Source organism: Peromyscus eremicus, chromosome 1 (genome assembly GCF_949786415.1).
Source record: "Peromyscus eremicus chromosome 1, PerEre_H2_v1, whole genome shotgun sequence".
In the NCBI taxonomy this organism is placed as follows: domain Eukaryota; kingdom Metazoa; phylum Chordata; class Mammalia; order Rodentia; family Cricetidae; genus Peromyscus; species Peromyscus eremicus.
The window spans coordinates 198241343-198256884 of NC_081416.1; the positions used below are offsets into that span (position 1 = coordinate 198241343).

Genomic DNA, 15542 nt, shown 5'->3' on the forward strand with positions numbered 1-15542 from the left:
ATTAAAAAGCACATGCCCATCCTCACATGCTGACACACTGACATCACATATTTAAAAATAAATGAAATCTTTAAATAAACATTTCCACTCATAACTGTTTTTCTCCTGTATTCATTCCCCTAACTCAGATGTTGTAGCATATAAAGGCATACCTACAAATTTTCTCTAACATTAGTTTCTTCATGTAACTAAAATCAGGCATGCTGGCTGAAGACTTTTAACAAACAGAGTTTCTCTGCATTATTTCATGTATGTCTTTAAAGATAACAGCAACATGTAAAGGCATTACCTCTCTATGGTGATTTTAATGAGAAATGTCCTCCAAACTTTTGAGTATTTTGAACACTTAGTCCTCAGTTGGTGGTATTGATTGGGAAGATTTAGGAAATGTCACCTTGCTGGAGGAAATAGGTCACTGGGGTTGAGCTTTGAGAGTTTAAAGCCTCACGTCACTTCCAGTTCCCACTGTTCACTTCATGCTTCAGGTTGAGGATGTTAGCTCTCAGCTTCCTGCTTCAGTTGTCATGCCTCCCTGTCATGATGAACTCTGGAACCATAACCCAAAGTAAATTCTTTGATAAGTTACCTTAGACATGCTGTTTATCACAGCAACAGAAATGTGATGCATATCCTTAAAAGTTTTTCTGCTGTGTAAGTTAATTCATGTATCTGAAATGAAATTTGCTATGTACCTTGTTTATATTCATATGGTTTCACTCTAGTATGAGTTCATTCATGTCGTTGAAAATGATTGACTTGTAAAAGCTTAACCACATTGTTTACATTTATACTTTCTCTCCAATATGACACCTTCCATGATTTCCAAGGCTACTGTAACATTCAAAAGCTTTAGCACATTAATTACAGTTACAGAGTTACTCTTCAGTATGACATCATTCATGATTTCGAAGATTATTGTGCAATGCATAGGCTTTACCACATTGACTACATTCATAGGGTTTTTTTCTCTCTGGTATGAATTCTTTCATGCCTTTGAAGAATACTGGGAGACAAAAAGGCCTTGCCACATTGATTACATTGATAAGGTTCTTTTCCAGTGTGACTTCTTTTATGAATTTGAAGTTGACTATGATATACAAAGGCTTTACCACAATGGTTACATTTATGGGGTATTTTTCCAGTATGAATTCTTTTATGCCTTTGAAGATGACTATGATATGCAAAGGCTTTACAACACTGATCACATTCATAGGGTTTCTCTCCAGTATGAATTCTTTTGTGCCTTAGGAGATCACTGCGACATGCAAAAGCTTTACCACAATGATTACAATCATAGGGTTTCTCTCCAGTATGAATTCTTTCATGATATCGAAGATTACTAGGATATGCAAAGGCTTTACCACAATGATTACATCCGTAAGGTTTTTCTAAAGTATGAAATCTTTCATGTCCCCGAAGATCACCATGGCTTGCAAAAGTTTTACAACATTGACTGCATTCATACAATTTTTCTCCAGTATGACGTCTTTCATGATTTCCAAGACTACTGGGACATGCAAAGGATTTACCACATTGATTGCATTCATAGGGCTTCTCACCAGTATGAACTTTTTCATGCCTTTGAAGATGACTGTTACATGTAAAGCCTTTACCACATTGATTACATTCATAAGGTTTCTTGCCAGTATGAATTTTTTTATGCCTTTGAAGTTGACTTTGATGTGCAAAGACTTTACCACATCGATTAGATTCACAGGGTTTCTTTCTAATATGACATTTTTCATGCTTTTGAAGGGAATTGGAGGAATGCAGAAATTTACCGCACTGATTACATTCATAAGCTTTTCCTGTAGTATGAGTCACTCTACCTGTACCAAATGAACCAGGACAAATTGGAGGCTTTCCAGATTGCTTGTATTCATAGGGCTTTTCTCCAGGGTGAGTTTCCTGATGTGTTTCCAATGAAGGTTGAAAACCAATTAATTGTAAACACGTATCATATTCATCAGATCTACTCATAGTAGAGGCTTCTATATATCTCTGAACTGTTCTTGGAGAAAAAGAGGTACATTGCATATTTCCATATCCTGTATGCTCACATGGGTTGTATCTAGAGTGACATCTGCATCTGACATACCTACTAAAAGATAATAAAATAAAAGGTTTTAACATTGTATTCAGACCATTTAACTTCATAACAATTTTTCTTCCTAATATTGACAATTGGTACAGGGATTAAGGTTTCTCCACTATAACTACATTCTTGACTCTCATGGACTGCTCCTGTTACTGAATTTTGGTAGGTCATCACAAGCACCTTTCAGTAATGCTTGTTTTACTATGGTCTATTTGTATATTATAAGGTCTTGGACATACAATGATCCCCTAATCAAAGTCATACCTGAATGGTTTGAAAGTAAATAGGCTTGTTAACTCTATAGTTAGTTCATAGCTCACAGAATTATGACTAATACAGGGGCATTTTAATGGCAGGGTCCATCCATGTGTTGTTTCCTAATGAAATGTCTTGCAAATACCAAACAGCTAGCTACCTTACACTGAGGTATATAGCTTTGTGAAAACGTAATAATCATCAATACAATTAAAACTGTGCTTCTTTTTTCTGTTGATTGTACTGCAATTACAAGGGGACATTAAAATTCCTTCAGAGGGACATTTGCATCAGCTTGCACATGAGAATTACCTCTCATATCTTCTAGAACTTTCACAAGGTTCTTCAATATTATGGTCTTCCCATTTGTAGCCTAAAATACAGTAGCAGAAAATGCATGACATACTGTTGAAAATTTTGGAAAACTTGTTTCAATCTTCAGTGAACCATATAACCATTTCTGAACTATTCACCACATTCTTCCTTTTATGCAACATAATTTACAGTTGAGCACTGGTAACCAAGAAACACTTGCCCCCTTACTTAGAAAGTGGATGAAAATTGACATTCTTACCTATAGCAGTGAGGTTCTTGCAGGTTTCCAGCATCACATCTTTGTACAGACTCTTCTGGAAATGATCCAGCAAAGCCCACTCTTCCTGAGTAAAGTGCATATGCACGTCCTCAAAGGTCACTGAATCCTAAAATATCCCATACATGTGTATAACAGATGGATGAGACTGACAGGATTACAAATGTATATTTTATTGACATTATATCCACATTATTCTGTGTGCTTCACTCATTCACTTCATGACACAGAATTTCTAATGTAATCACCAGTTCATTTTAGAAGTAAACTAAAAATGGATGATCACCCCTGTCTTGTCTGGGTCCACTGATTATGTCATTGCAAGTGAACTGCCTACTAATAGCTATACAGAGAGACAGGCAAATAGATCAATAGTATTGATAAGAGCAACTAAATCAACCAAAACAAATTAAATGAAAACAAAAGACAAAAACTCAAGGCCTCACTGGAAATTCCTCCAAATAGTTAAACATTCATTCTAGGTCTGTACTTACTTCACAAAAAACTGTAATGTACCAGTTTAAACTGTAAGGCTAATAAGAGATCTTCATACAAATTAATCCCATTTAAAAGTTACAGACTGACAAATAAAAAAACTTAAAAAATATTACCTAAGTTGTTGTGGGATAATGCTCTTGTACACTGGTTTAATAAAATGCTGATTAGCCAGTAGCCAGGTAGAAAGTATAGGTGGGGTGAGAAGACTAGGAGAATGCTGGGAAGAGGAAGGGCAGAGTGAGGAGTCTCTAGCCAGACACAGAGGAAGCAAGATAACAAAGCAGAACTGAGAAAAGGTATACCAAGCCACGTGGCTAAATATAGATAACAATTATGGGTTAATTTAAGTGTAAGAGCTAGTCGGTAATAAGCCTGAGATAATGGCCGAGCAGTTATAATTAATATACACCTCTGTGTGTTTACTTGGAACCAAGTGGCTGTGGGACATGAGTGGGAGAGATTTGTCCTGACTGCAGGGCCGGGCAGGACCAGATAAAACTTGTGCTACAAAAGTAAATACTGGTCTTATTAAAACAAACAATGCAGGGTAGAAGAAATGGCTCAGGAGTTAAGACCATGAATTGCTCTTGCAAAAGACCTGCTTTTGATTCTCAGAATTCATACTGTTGTTCACAAACCACAGTAACTCTAGTTCCATGGAATGCCCTTTTCTGACTTATGTGAGTACCAGGAATGCACCATAACCAAACATACAGGCAAAAGAATCATATACATTTTTAATAAATTTTAAAAAATTAAAATAGCATACAGAAATGTTACAGAGAATTTTACACATTTGTGATACAATGATTCAGGAGACTCAGATAGTATTAATGTCATGAATACAAGCCATTCTGGTAGAAAAAAAGATACCCTTTACCAAAGTTCAAAAGTCAAAGTGGGAGTGAAGCTTGGGACAACAGTGAATGCTTAACATGTACAAAAAATTAATTCTAATGCCCATCAGCCAAAGAAACAAACAAAGAAATAAGTCTGGTCAGCAAGATGGCTTAGCATGGAAAAGAATTTTATCTTATTTATCTATTTTATCTTATGCTGTTTAGGGATACAGTCTGCAAAGGTGGTGAAGGCATAATAGCACAAGAATGAAACTGGCTGCTTAGTTTCAACCACAAGAAAGAAGTCACACAAAAAATGGGAAGTGGGTGAAACTTTTATCACTTATAGCCCATTTGCAGTAATCTACTCCCTACAGAAAGGGTTTTCCTCTTAAAAGGTTACAAAAGCACTCCAAAGACAGCCCCAGCTGGAGAGATGTTTTAGGAGTACTTACTGTTCTTCTGAAACATCTAAGTTTGGTTCTCAGCCCACAAATAAGGTGGCTCACAACCACCCTTTACTCTCACTTCCATTCCACAACAGAATAATAAAATAATAAATTATAAAGTATTTAGGGTTGGAGAGATGGTTCAGCAGTTAAAAGCATTTGGTTGCACTTTCAGAGGTGTTGGGTTCCATTCCCAGCAACTGCATGGCAGCTTACAACTGTCTGTAAGTCCAGTTCCAAGGTATCCAACACCCTCACAGAGACATACAAGTAGGCAAAACACCAATGCATATAAAATAAAAATAAATAAATCATTTGACGTTGGGCATAGTGGTATAGGCCTCTAATCTCAGCACTTAGGAAACAAAGGTAGGCAGATCTGAGTTTGAGGTCAGCCTGGTGTATAGAGAGAGTTCCAGACAGCCAGGGGCTACACACACACACACACACACACACACACACACACACACACACATGCACGCACGCACACATTCACACGCACAAAAAAACTATCTCAAAAACAAACAAACAAAAAAGAACAATAGTAACAGTCCCAACAATGTTCAAATGTTCAAGGCAATCTCTTGATTGTGACCTCTTGTAAAAATCAAAAAGAAAATTCTATCTTTCAAAAATATATTCAGACATTTCAAACAGAATATATTCCCATGTGCTCCCATTCCCCTCCTTTGGAATGGAAACACAGTGAGGAGAGATTAGACCAAAGCAAAACTAAATCCAAGCACAATTTAGATTTAGATCTAGTCACTCTGTCTTGGATATCTGGAGCTTCAGTTTCAAAGGGCTTAGATGGCTAGTTATTCCTACAAATTCTCATAGATCTCAGTCCTCGACTACTTCATCTCCCTCTCCAAGGTAGATGTTTCATAGCTTGTGTACAATATAAATGGTTTTTGTGAACATGATACATCAATATTAAGATGTCAGGGGTTCAATGTGCAGCATAAATTCAACACAACCCAAAGAAAATTCCCAAACATTCATAACAGAAAAGCTGACTCTAAAACTATACAGAGAATCTGGAAAAACTCAGATTGCTCAAGTGAATTATAAAGAAATAGTATACACATTGATACAATCTAACTTCTATACTTATCAAAAAGTGACATCAAGAAAGTATAATAAATATATTTGTGAAAAAATATACTGATCAAGAGAAAAAGCCAAAAACAGAAGCACAAAAACATAGTCAAGTTATATACAAAAAGGACCAAAGAAAACTCATTGAGGAAAGTTGTGATCTTGACAAATGTTGCCTGACTACCTATGATTTTACATGTTTAGATATTAAGTACACAGAGATTTCACAACTCCCACAAAATTAACTCAAAATGAACAACAATCTGTTCCACTACTGACATTCCAGCTGATGATCTTCCTCCTAATAAAGAGTCACCATCTCTAGATCTATCTCTGGACAAGAAGGTGATTAGATAAGCCTGCTATGGCTCTGCAGTCCACCACCCTCAGCATACATACTTTCCCTTGTGGCTCCATAAAAACCCAGTACAGATGATGCCTGTAAGAAATGTCAAACAGGAGTCTTTTCTATCAAATAGTATCCAACTTGGGTTTAGGGTAAGGAATTCAAATATTATCTCCCCCGTTCAGCAAAACCTTTCTTTACTCCAAGGCCCACTTCCCTATTCTAAGAATCTGATGACTTTAGAGCAGTGCCTCATTTCCCCACCACCTTTATTTCCTGTAGGCCAATTCTTTTCAGACTCATCTCATGAATAAGATTATGAGGTATAATCACAAATGCTGGGGAAACAACATAGTCACCACTTTGCTTACAATCAAAACTAAGTTCCTGTCTCTACCTCACCTTATCACTTCCTCTCTACACCCAACCATATCACTTCCTGTTTCCTCCTCTCCCAAGTGCTGAGACTAAAGGTGTGTGCCACCACTGCCTCAGCCCCACACTCTGATCTCCAGGCAAGCTTTACTTGTTAAAGAACAAACAAAATATCACCACATTTGCCCTTTTTTGTCTGAAATAAAAAAGAAAAGCTAGCCTGAAATTATATGTGCAGAAATTTACTATATTTCAGCCAGGGTTACTACTGCTTTGATAAAATATCATGACCAAAACAACTTGGGAAGGAAAGGATTTATTTGACTTACATTTCCATGTGACATTGTTCATCATGAAAGGAAATCAGGACTGGAACTCAAACAGGGCAAGAGGTAAGAGCAAATGTTGAGGCCATGGTGGGGTGCTGCTTACTGGCTTGCTCCTCATAGCTTGCTTGTTCAGCCTACTTTCTTAGAGAACTCAGGATCTCCAACCCAGGGTGAGTACCACCCACAATGGGCTGTGCCCTCCTCCATCAATTATTAATTTAGAAAAATCCCCACAGCTGGATCTCATAGAGGTATTTTCTCAATGGAGTTTTCCTCCTCTTAGATAATTCTAGTTTGTGTCAAGCTGACATAAAAGTAACCAGGACAGGTACTTAATCCAAAATTGCCTATGGTATGCTTTTGTATCCCAGTCAACCTGACTGGAGAATTTAGCCTGGCTGCTATTGTGCTCCTCTCCTATCTACATTGAGACATGTTACAGGGATTGACAGTTGATAAAAGTATAAGAATATCAGAAAGGGACTGTTTAAAGAAAATATTGGAAGTTTAGCCCATAAGGGAGACAAAGTCCTCCCTAGCTTACAGACATTTAAATTTACTGATTTTTTTTTCAAGGCAGGGTTTCTCTGTGTAGCTTTGTGCCTTTCCAGGAACTCTGTAGCCCAGGCTGGCCTCGAACTCAAAGACATCCTCCTGTCTCTGCCACTTAAATTTACTGATTTATTGGCATGTGAGGTTCCATATACACATTCCACAAGTTTTGCTTGATGAAAATCCAGCAAAAAGATTGTAAAATCAGACAGAAAAATACAGAAAGAATTAAGTATGTCCACAGGTACTAAAGAGTCATATCTGAGAGAGTGCAAAGTAAGAGCACACTGTCTTCTTCATTGTTCCTAATGAAGAAGTGGAGAATACAGATATCCAAGCACACACCAGAAAAAAAGTCCATAGGACACTATGAAGAGGAACAATATGGGTGGCTGTCTTTAAAAACTCATCCTCATTGTATTCTCACACTTTGGGATCTCTTCCATCCCTGGGCCTTAAAAAAATACTGTCTGACAATTTCCTATAAACAGGCCTAACTTGAACATAAACTAAACTATAGGATATAGGGTGGCCTTTTGAGAAAAACAAAGGTCAATGTACTGTTTTGTCTTATAACTTAATCTCTTTATAGGAGGGATGGTATGTGCTAACTTTCTCAGGTTGTCTGCCTCCATTTGCTGATGAGCCTAAACTGAAGATGGGTATTTGTCTCCCAAATTCTACCCAGGGAGGGTCAACGTGGACATTTTAAGGCAGACACTTTTGGCACGTTGATCCTCATTGACCATGAGTACTGACTGCCTCTCACCTGTAATAAGGGTATCAGAAGATAACATATTCAAATGTTTTCTCTGGAGGTGTACTCTAATTTACATATTCTGTCAGTTCATCTAGACAAATCTATACAGGTTATAAAGAAATAATGAAGAGGAGTGTACTTGGTCCAGCTAGTTTTCACTGAATTCAACAGCAAGTCTCTTTATGTAAAACAGTTTACAAAGGGGTAATACAATTTTCGTTTACTATTATCTTTCACCTAAGATCAAAATGTCAGTGGTAAACTGGGTAGTGGTAGCCAGAACACACCTTTAATCTTGGCACCCAGGAGGCAGGGACAGGCAGATATCTATGAGTTCAAAGCCGGCCTGGTCTAGAGAGTGAGTTCCAGGACAGCCAGAGCTATGAAGAAAAACCTTGTCTCAAAAAAAAAACAACAAAAACAAAAAAGGAAGAAAAAGGAAGATGTCTGTGTGTTGTGGAATAGAATATTTAACTATGTAAAGATGTGTTGCATTTGTTTATTTTGCAGAATACTTGCTTAACTATGTAAAGATGTGTTGCATTTTTTATGCTGCATTTGTTTAACTATGTAAAAATGTATTGCATTTGTATATGCTTCATTTGTTTAACTATTTAAAAATATGTTGTTTCACCTTGCTTACCTAAGGCACCTGATTAGTCTAATAAAAAGCTGAACAGCCAGTAGCTACATAGAGAAGGGATAGGCAGGGCTGGTGAGCGGAGAGAAAAAGGGAGCCAGCCAGGCGGGGGCTAGTCAGCCATGGGCAGCCCGCCATCCAGACACAGAGGAAGCAGGAAAGTAGGACATACAGAATGACAGAAAGGTAAAAAGTTCTGAGGCAAAAATGTAGATGAAAAGAAACAGGTTAAATTAAGTTGTAAAACCAAGTGGGACATGCATAAAATAAGGCCAAGCATTCATAACTAATAACAAGTCTTCCTGTCATGATTTGGAGGCTGGTGGTGCAAGAAAGCTTGGTACATCTGTAGTAAAACAGCAACTAGGATACTCAGCCATGAAGAAGATAGGGAGAACCTTCTGTTTAAAGATCTCTGAATAGTAACTCCAGGATCAGAGTTTTAAGACAGATTTCTTAGTTGTGTTGTGCTAAATGTTGTAAACATCTATTCAATGATCTTTTGCTACATATTTGCTACTTCTTTTTATCTGCAACATACACTCATTAAAAACCAAAAGCACAGTTATAGCAGTGATGCCATGTATAACATGAAAACTGTCTTGTGTTTTCTGTAATGTTTAGTTGAACACTATGTACCTAGGAGATATTTATTAAATTATCTTGTTATATAGTTTCTATTCAGCTTCCTTTTATTAATGTGGTATTACACAGCACTATCCTAAGCCTAGCATATTCTTAAGATGTGTCTGCTTACAAAGGATGACCACCACCAGGTTTGTTGACTATTGATGTTCTATCATAGAAGGAGGAGATAAGGAGGGTCACTGGACACACATTCTGAGTATCTAGCCTCTTTCTAAGCCAACTATATTTAATTCTGCCCTATTGTGGCCTTGTGGCTTTGGGGAGGAACTAGAGCATATAGCCTTGGAAAGACAAGGGAGAAAGGTGAGCTACCCATAAGCAGCTATGAAAAAGCCATCTTTCAAAATGGAAATTTAACTTGAGTGCTTTCAGGCTTGCCTCCTATCTAGACTGAGAAATGTACTGTAATGCCAGAGTATATGGGCTGTGAAAGACAAGGGAGGTGAGCTCCACATAAGTACAGCTATCATATATCCATTATACATATTGGGTGGAGACTTTTCCATGTGGCTACTTTGAGTACCCACACTACTTTCAGTAGCCCAACATTCATGCTTAGTAACTAAGCCAAATAAACTCATTGGTTCACCAGGGTGGACTTTTTAAAATTGTACTTTGGTTTGTCATTGGAACTTTATGAGTGTTAGCTCTCAAACCTGAGACAAATCTCCAAGTGAGGTGTCTATTAGCATATCAAAACAGATGCTGAATGCCAGGTTCTCCCAGAATCCCTCAGGCCCTACCGGTTACAGGGTCCTCCCTGAACTCTCCACCCCAGAGACTGGGCTGGGTTTCCCTTTCTTCAGTTTCTCTGATTCCTACAAAACCCATCGATTTTGGCTAAACAGGCCTTTTTGGTCTCTTCCTACTTGGTCTCCTGGCTCTCCCCTCTCCCCTCCTCTGTCCTCATATGGCCTGGTTCAGTTTGCTGGTCATATTCAGTCTGGACCCTTCCAGATGCCTCAGGCTATGCTCGCCTTTATATCTACAACAAACCTTCTCCTCTACCATACCTAGGAGCAGTCATGACCTTTTATTTTTTTTTTCATTAAATGAGGGAATAGACATTTCTTAATCCCTCTCTACCAAGGAGAAAATTCTTAGAACAGATCTTGAATTTATTTCTTACTATTCCTAAATCTCTTGGTATTGAGAAAAGTAATCAGTAAGTAAAAGAAAACATTAGAAAATGTAAATATGAAAATGGCCTTAGTAAAAGACTTAGATATATGAAATGAAAATGGGTGGATATCTCCAGAATGAAAAAGACTAGAAAGCTTTTGCAAGTTATGAGAATCTGAGTAAGTTTCTTAAGGTATATAAAAAGTGAGATTTAAAGATGATGTATATTGTATTAAAGTTTGTAAAGTCAGAGATCAATTACAAAGATTAGCTAAAATGTGTTATCAAATCAAAGTTTATTTAAAAAACATGTGGCTATTGAAATACTACATAGTATTATATCAGACTGGTGTAAAATTGATCTCCTGGGTGTTGAATAACTATACTCAGAAGCTATTCTAATGTGGTCAGATGAATTAACAGGAAGAATATATTCCCTTTTACCCTCCAAGGTCAGTGAGGTCCCAGGGGACTGTACACCATCTCTTAATGTTCTGTTACTGTGGAACATCACCTGTTCTCTTGTTCAAGGAGAGCATAGAGAACCCACTCAACGAATTCTAAACAGTATGCAATCTACAAAGAGGAGACTGAATAGAGGCAAGATTTCATCAATGCTTCAACAGAAGATATATTGACTTATCCTCACATTGATGGACAACTTGTAAAAGAAAGGCTACAAAGTCTGATGTTCCTCTCAAGCGGAAGTGACCCCTGAGGAAGGAACCCTGTGGGTTCATCACTCTGGAGAATAGCCTTAGAGGCCAAAGGAAAATAAGGAGTTCAAAAGATAGGGGCTCTTGTGAGCCCATCAACAGTGTCTTTTTAATCCTTTCCAGACACTTGTCAAGGATTTTCTTTGTTCTCTACATCTGACAGTTGGAGGTCATTTACAGAGGCCCTCTGGAGGGGTGCCCTAATACTTGGACAACTGACACCCCAAATTCAACAGAAAAAAAACAGATCAGTTGTAACCCCAATCTCATTAGGTTGACCTCTTCAGGTGGAGAAGAAATAAAAACTGGAGGTAGAAATCAATCAACTAGGTAATTTAGGGTAAAATGACCCCACAGTAATCAGTTTCTTTCTTGATTAAAAGAGAGAAATGTCCTTGGGACTCTAAGTAGTTTCCTCTTTGCCAGAGGCCAATATGCCAAAAGTATTGAGAGAGCTCTGATTTCTGAACCCAAGGCTTTAGAAAAGTAGATATTAGTCATGAAGGCCTGTTAAAAGAAAGTGCCCCCTTGTCATGAGAACAGACTCTCTGGCTGGGTGCCAACCTAACATTCCAATGGGGACAAGTTAATTTGGCTGGTTAAGCATTTGACTGGATAAGCATTCAGGCTTTTGAGCAGCAGTTCAGCTGAGACCCATTCTGGATGAGAACTCAGAGGCCTCCAGTCTGAGGAAACAAGACCAGCTGAGGATCCGGCAAGACTCTTTAAGGTTACTTCTACATCTGGCGCCCAACGTTCGTGGTACGAATTCACAAAAAAGGCTCTTGTCTGTAGCCTTGTGGGCCCCAGGCTCAGGCCTGAGCTACACTCAGCCGGTTGTGGTGGTGCACGCCGGTTGGATTTGCTGAAGGAGGCAGAGGCAGGAGGATCCTGAGTTTGAGGCTGGCCTAGGAGACTTGGGAGAAGCTTCGGCCTGGGCGGAACCACAAACGGTGGTGGGACCATGGAGCCAGCGGCAGATGCTCCGAGTTGCTGGCTTCTTCTCATCGTGTTGGTAACTGCAATGATGCTGCTACCTGGGACAAAGGGTTTACTGATGCTTGTTCAGAGAAGAACTGCCAGGACCATTGTGTTACAAGAAAGTATCAGCAAAGGTCAGTTTGGAAAAGTTTGTCAAGATAAATGGTAGGGAGAAATTGCTGTGAAGATTTTCCTTTCTAGGGAAGAATGTTCATGGTTCCGAGAGACAGACATTTATCAGACTGTGATTGCTCCAAACCACAGAGGAGGCACAAAAAAAAAAAAAAAAAAAAAAGTCTGCAGGGAACCATGACCATGCCTAACAGTGACTTTGAAATCTTCAAAAGGATGACAGGATCCCACAATGATGATTTCACATGGACTATGGTAAAGCCATTAATCTGATTAACACCATGGAAAGACTGCTCAGGACAATTTCGAGATGACTAGCTGAGGTGATCCAACCTGACAGACTACTCGAACAAGGACTTGTGACAAATGATACAGGACTTGACAATTAACCTAATTTTTTTCTTTTCAAGATTCCCTAAAGATATCTTCACCCCTAGAAAGCAAAAAGGAAAAGAGAATATAGATATGAGATACATCATTGAATCTACTCTGAGAATAATGATAAAGAAATAACAGGATAAATAGGTAGATCACTGAATCTACACTGAAAAGAAAAAGGGAAAGATATAAAAATGACAAAAAGTAGACTACTGAATCCATTATGAAAAGAAAAAAGAGAGAATATGGTCATGATAAGATAAAAAGGGAGATTATGAAATCTACTTTTAAAAAGGAGCTACTTGTTTTAAATAAGATAAATAATGAAAATTTTTGTCTGAGTTTATCAGATGTTACTGGACTGGACATTGTTAATATATATAATGGAGTTTTTATCTGAATCTGTCAAATGTTAATGGACTAGACATTGTTAATGTAATTTTGACTGTGTATATTGTATATGCTTACTGGACATAATTTTTCTTGTATTAGTTATGAGCTTTTTTAAATTTTAGACAAAACGAGAGGAAATGTGGTATTGTATTCTCCCAAATATTGTGCATGCTAATAAACTTATCTGGGGTCACAGACAGAGCAGCCACAATATCAAACATAAAGGATAGGCAGTGGTAGCACATGCCTTTAATCCTAGCATTCCAGAGGCAGAAATCCATGTGTTCAAGGATACAGACAGGCATGGTGACTCATCATGCCTTTAATCCCAGAAAGCAAGTCTTTAATCCCAGGAAGTGGTGGTAAAAAGCAGAAAGGTATATAAGGTGTGAGGACCAGAAACAAGAAGCATTTGGCTGGTTAAGCATTTGGCAGGATAAGCATTCAGGCTTTTGAGCAGCAGTTCAGCTGAGAGCCATTGGGATGAGGACACAGAAGCTTCCAGTCTGAGAAAATAGGACCAGCTGAGAAGTTGGCCAAGTGAGGTTAGCTGTGGCTTGTTATCTACCAGCATTGACCCCAATAACTGGCCTCAGGTTTGATTTTATTAAGACTCTTTAAGATTCCTGCTACAGCAGTAGTTCCTCTACATAATAAGATGAGATCAAATAACTCAGACAGCACAGGCCATCCCTTTCACCCCAAGGGCTTACAGAGCCCCTTGCTTGCATTTACATAGAAATTCTACAAGTCTCCCTTAGTACTTCCAGTTCCTCCTCCTAGATGCATGGTCCTTTGTGTTCAGGTCCATTATACACTCAGTGTCCAATACAGCCATTCCTTTGCCTCAAAAGTAGGAAAGTCCTGCAGCCAAGCTTAGGTTAAATTCAAACAATAACAACAATTAAAGCAAAAAGAGGACATGGATTTGAAAGCAAGGAAAGGTCATAGAGAGGGCTTAGAGAGAGAATATGGAAGGCTTAAATGCTGTAATCATAATCACAAAAAAAGTTTAAAGAACTGAAACAGGCTTTTATGGACCCATGTGCTCAAGGGATTAACACTGTATTAGAGAATTCCAAACGTTAACTCACACCTTTTCTCAGGCTGTACATTTTCTGCCAGAAAAATAACAGACATGGTAGGTAGGGCCACACCAATTTGTCCAGTTCTTCTGTTTTGGTTGAACTAGTATAGCTACAGTATTTTGATTTCTAGAAAAAAATTCACTTCTTTATCCAGGTTCTTGATTGCCCTATCTGTGGAAAATCAGAAATAGCCAAATCACCTAAGATTGATAAAATCATGACTCATTGGTAATCCAAACTACTGCAAAACAGGAAAACTTTCATCCTCCTTTTAGCCCCCTCTAATTCTGTACTATGATTAAATAAAAGTTTTTAAATGCACTCTAATTCTGACACAGGTCCCTCAGAATTCCCATCTCCCAACAAAGGTCTGTGCTGTTGCCTGATATTCAATCCCTTGTCTCTTTTTCCTGCTCACTGGCCCAGTCAAGGCACAGTCTGGAATGACTTGCAACCTCTTCTCAACACTGGATTAGCAGAGACAGGATTAGTCATTTGAAGCAATTCTCAATTATTTTGTGTGAGGTGGGCCTGGTCTATAGGAGCTATATCTCTAAACGTAAATAAATACCACTTGAGAAAAGTAGAATGAGTTTTTTAATGGCTGGGAAACACTGGACAGTAGGAACAAACAGATTAGAGCAGTGGTGCGAGTACACAAAATTGAATTTAAAAAGTGGTACCAACACTTGATTTTTTAAAAAAGACAAAAAAATGATTGAGCCAGGTGGTAGTGTGTGCCTTTAATCCCGGCATGTGGAAGGCAAAGACAGGCAGATCTCAGTGATTTCAAGGCCAACCTGGTCTATGGAGTGAGTTCCAGGACAATCAGGGCTACACAGAGAAACCCTGTCTCAAGAAAACAAAAGAAAAAAATGATTGAAAAAAAAAAACACCCTGTAACATGAATTCTAAATGGTCTTCACAATAACTCCTGAAGCCAGAAACTGGAGTAAATACTGAAAGGTCAGAGAGACAAAGCAGCAAGTCACCTCTTACCTCTAGAACTCCTCAGCCTGAAAAGCTTTCCTCAGTCAGAAGACTTTTGTTCCTGTCTCCTCACTCCTTATATACCTTTCTCTACCCACCCATATCATTTTCTGTCTCAACTTTCTTAGTGCTGGAATCAAAGGCATGTGACTCCCAAGTATTGGAAATAAGGGTGTGTGCCACCACTGCTTGGCTCTGTTTCTCTCCTAGACTGAGTCAATCTCATGTATGCAGTCCAAGTTCACTTTGATCTCACAGAG

General features: G+C 38.4%; 1 protein-coding gene across 1 annotated transcript in view; it reads right to left on the reverse strand.

Moving 5' to 3' along the window:
* The window catches only part of LOC131895034 (zinc finger protein 120-like), an 84605-nt gene that overhangs the window by 56705 nt on the left and 12358 nt on the right, over window positions 1–15542 (reverse strand). Inside the window, exons 3-4 of the mRNA XM_059245416.1 lie at window positions 2928–3054; window positions 2666–2726 (exon numbers count right to left, since the gene is read on the reverse strand). Coding sequence (XP_059101399.1) covers window positions 2666–2726; window positions 2928–3054 — 188 coding nt within the window. The remainder of the gene's footprint in view (window positions 1–2665; window positions 2727–2927; window positions 3055–15542) is intronic.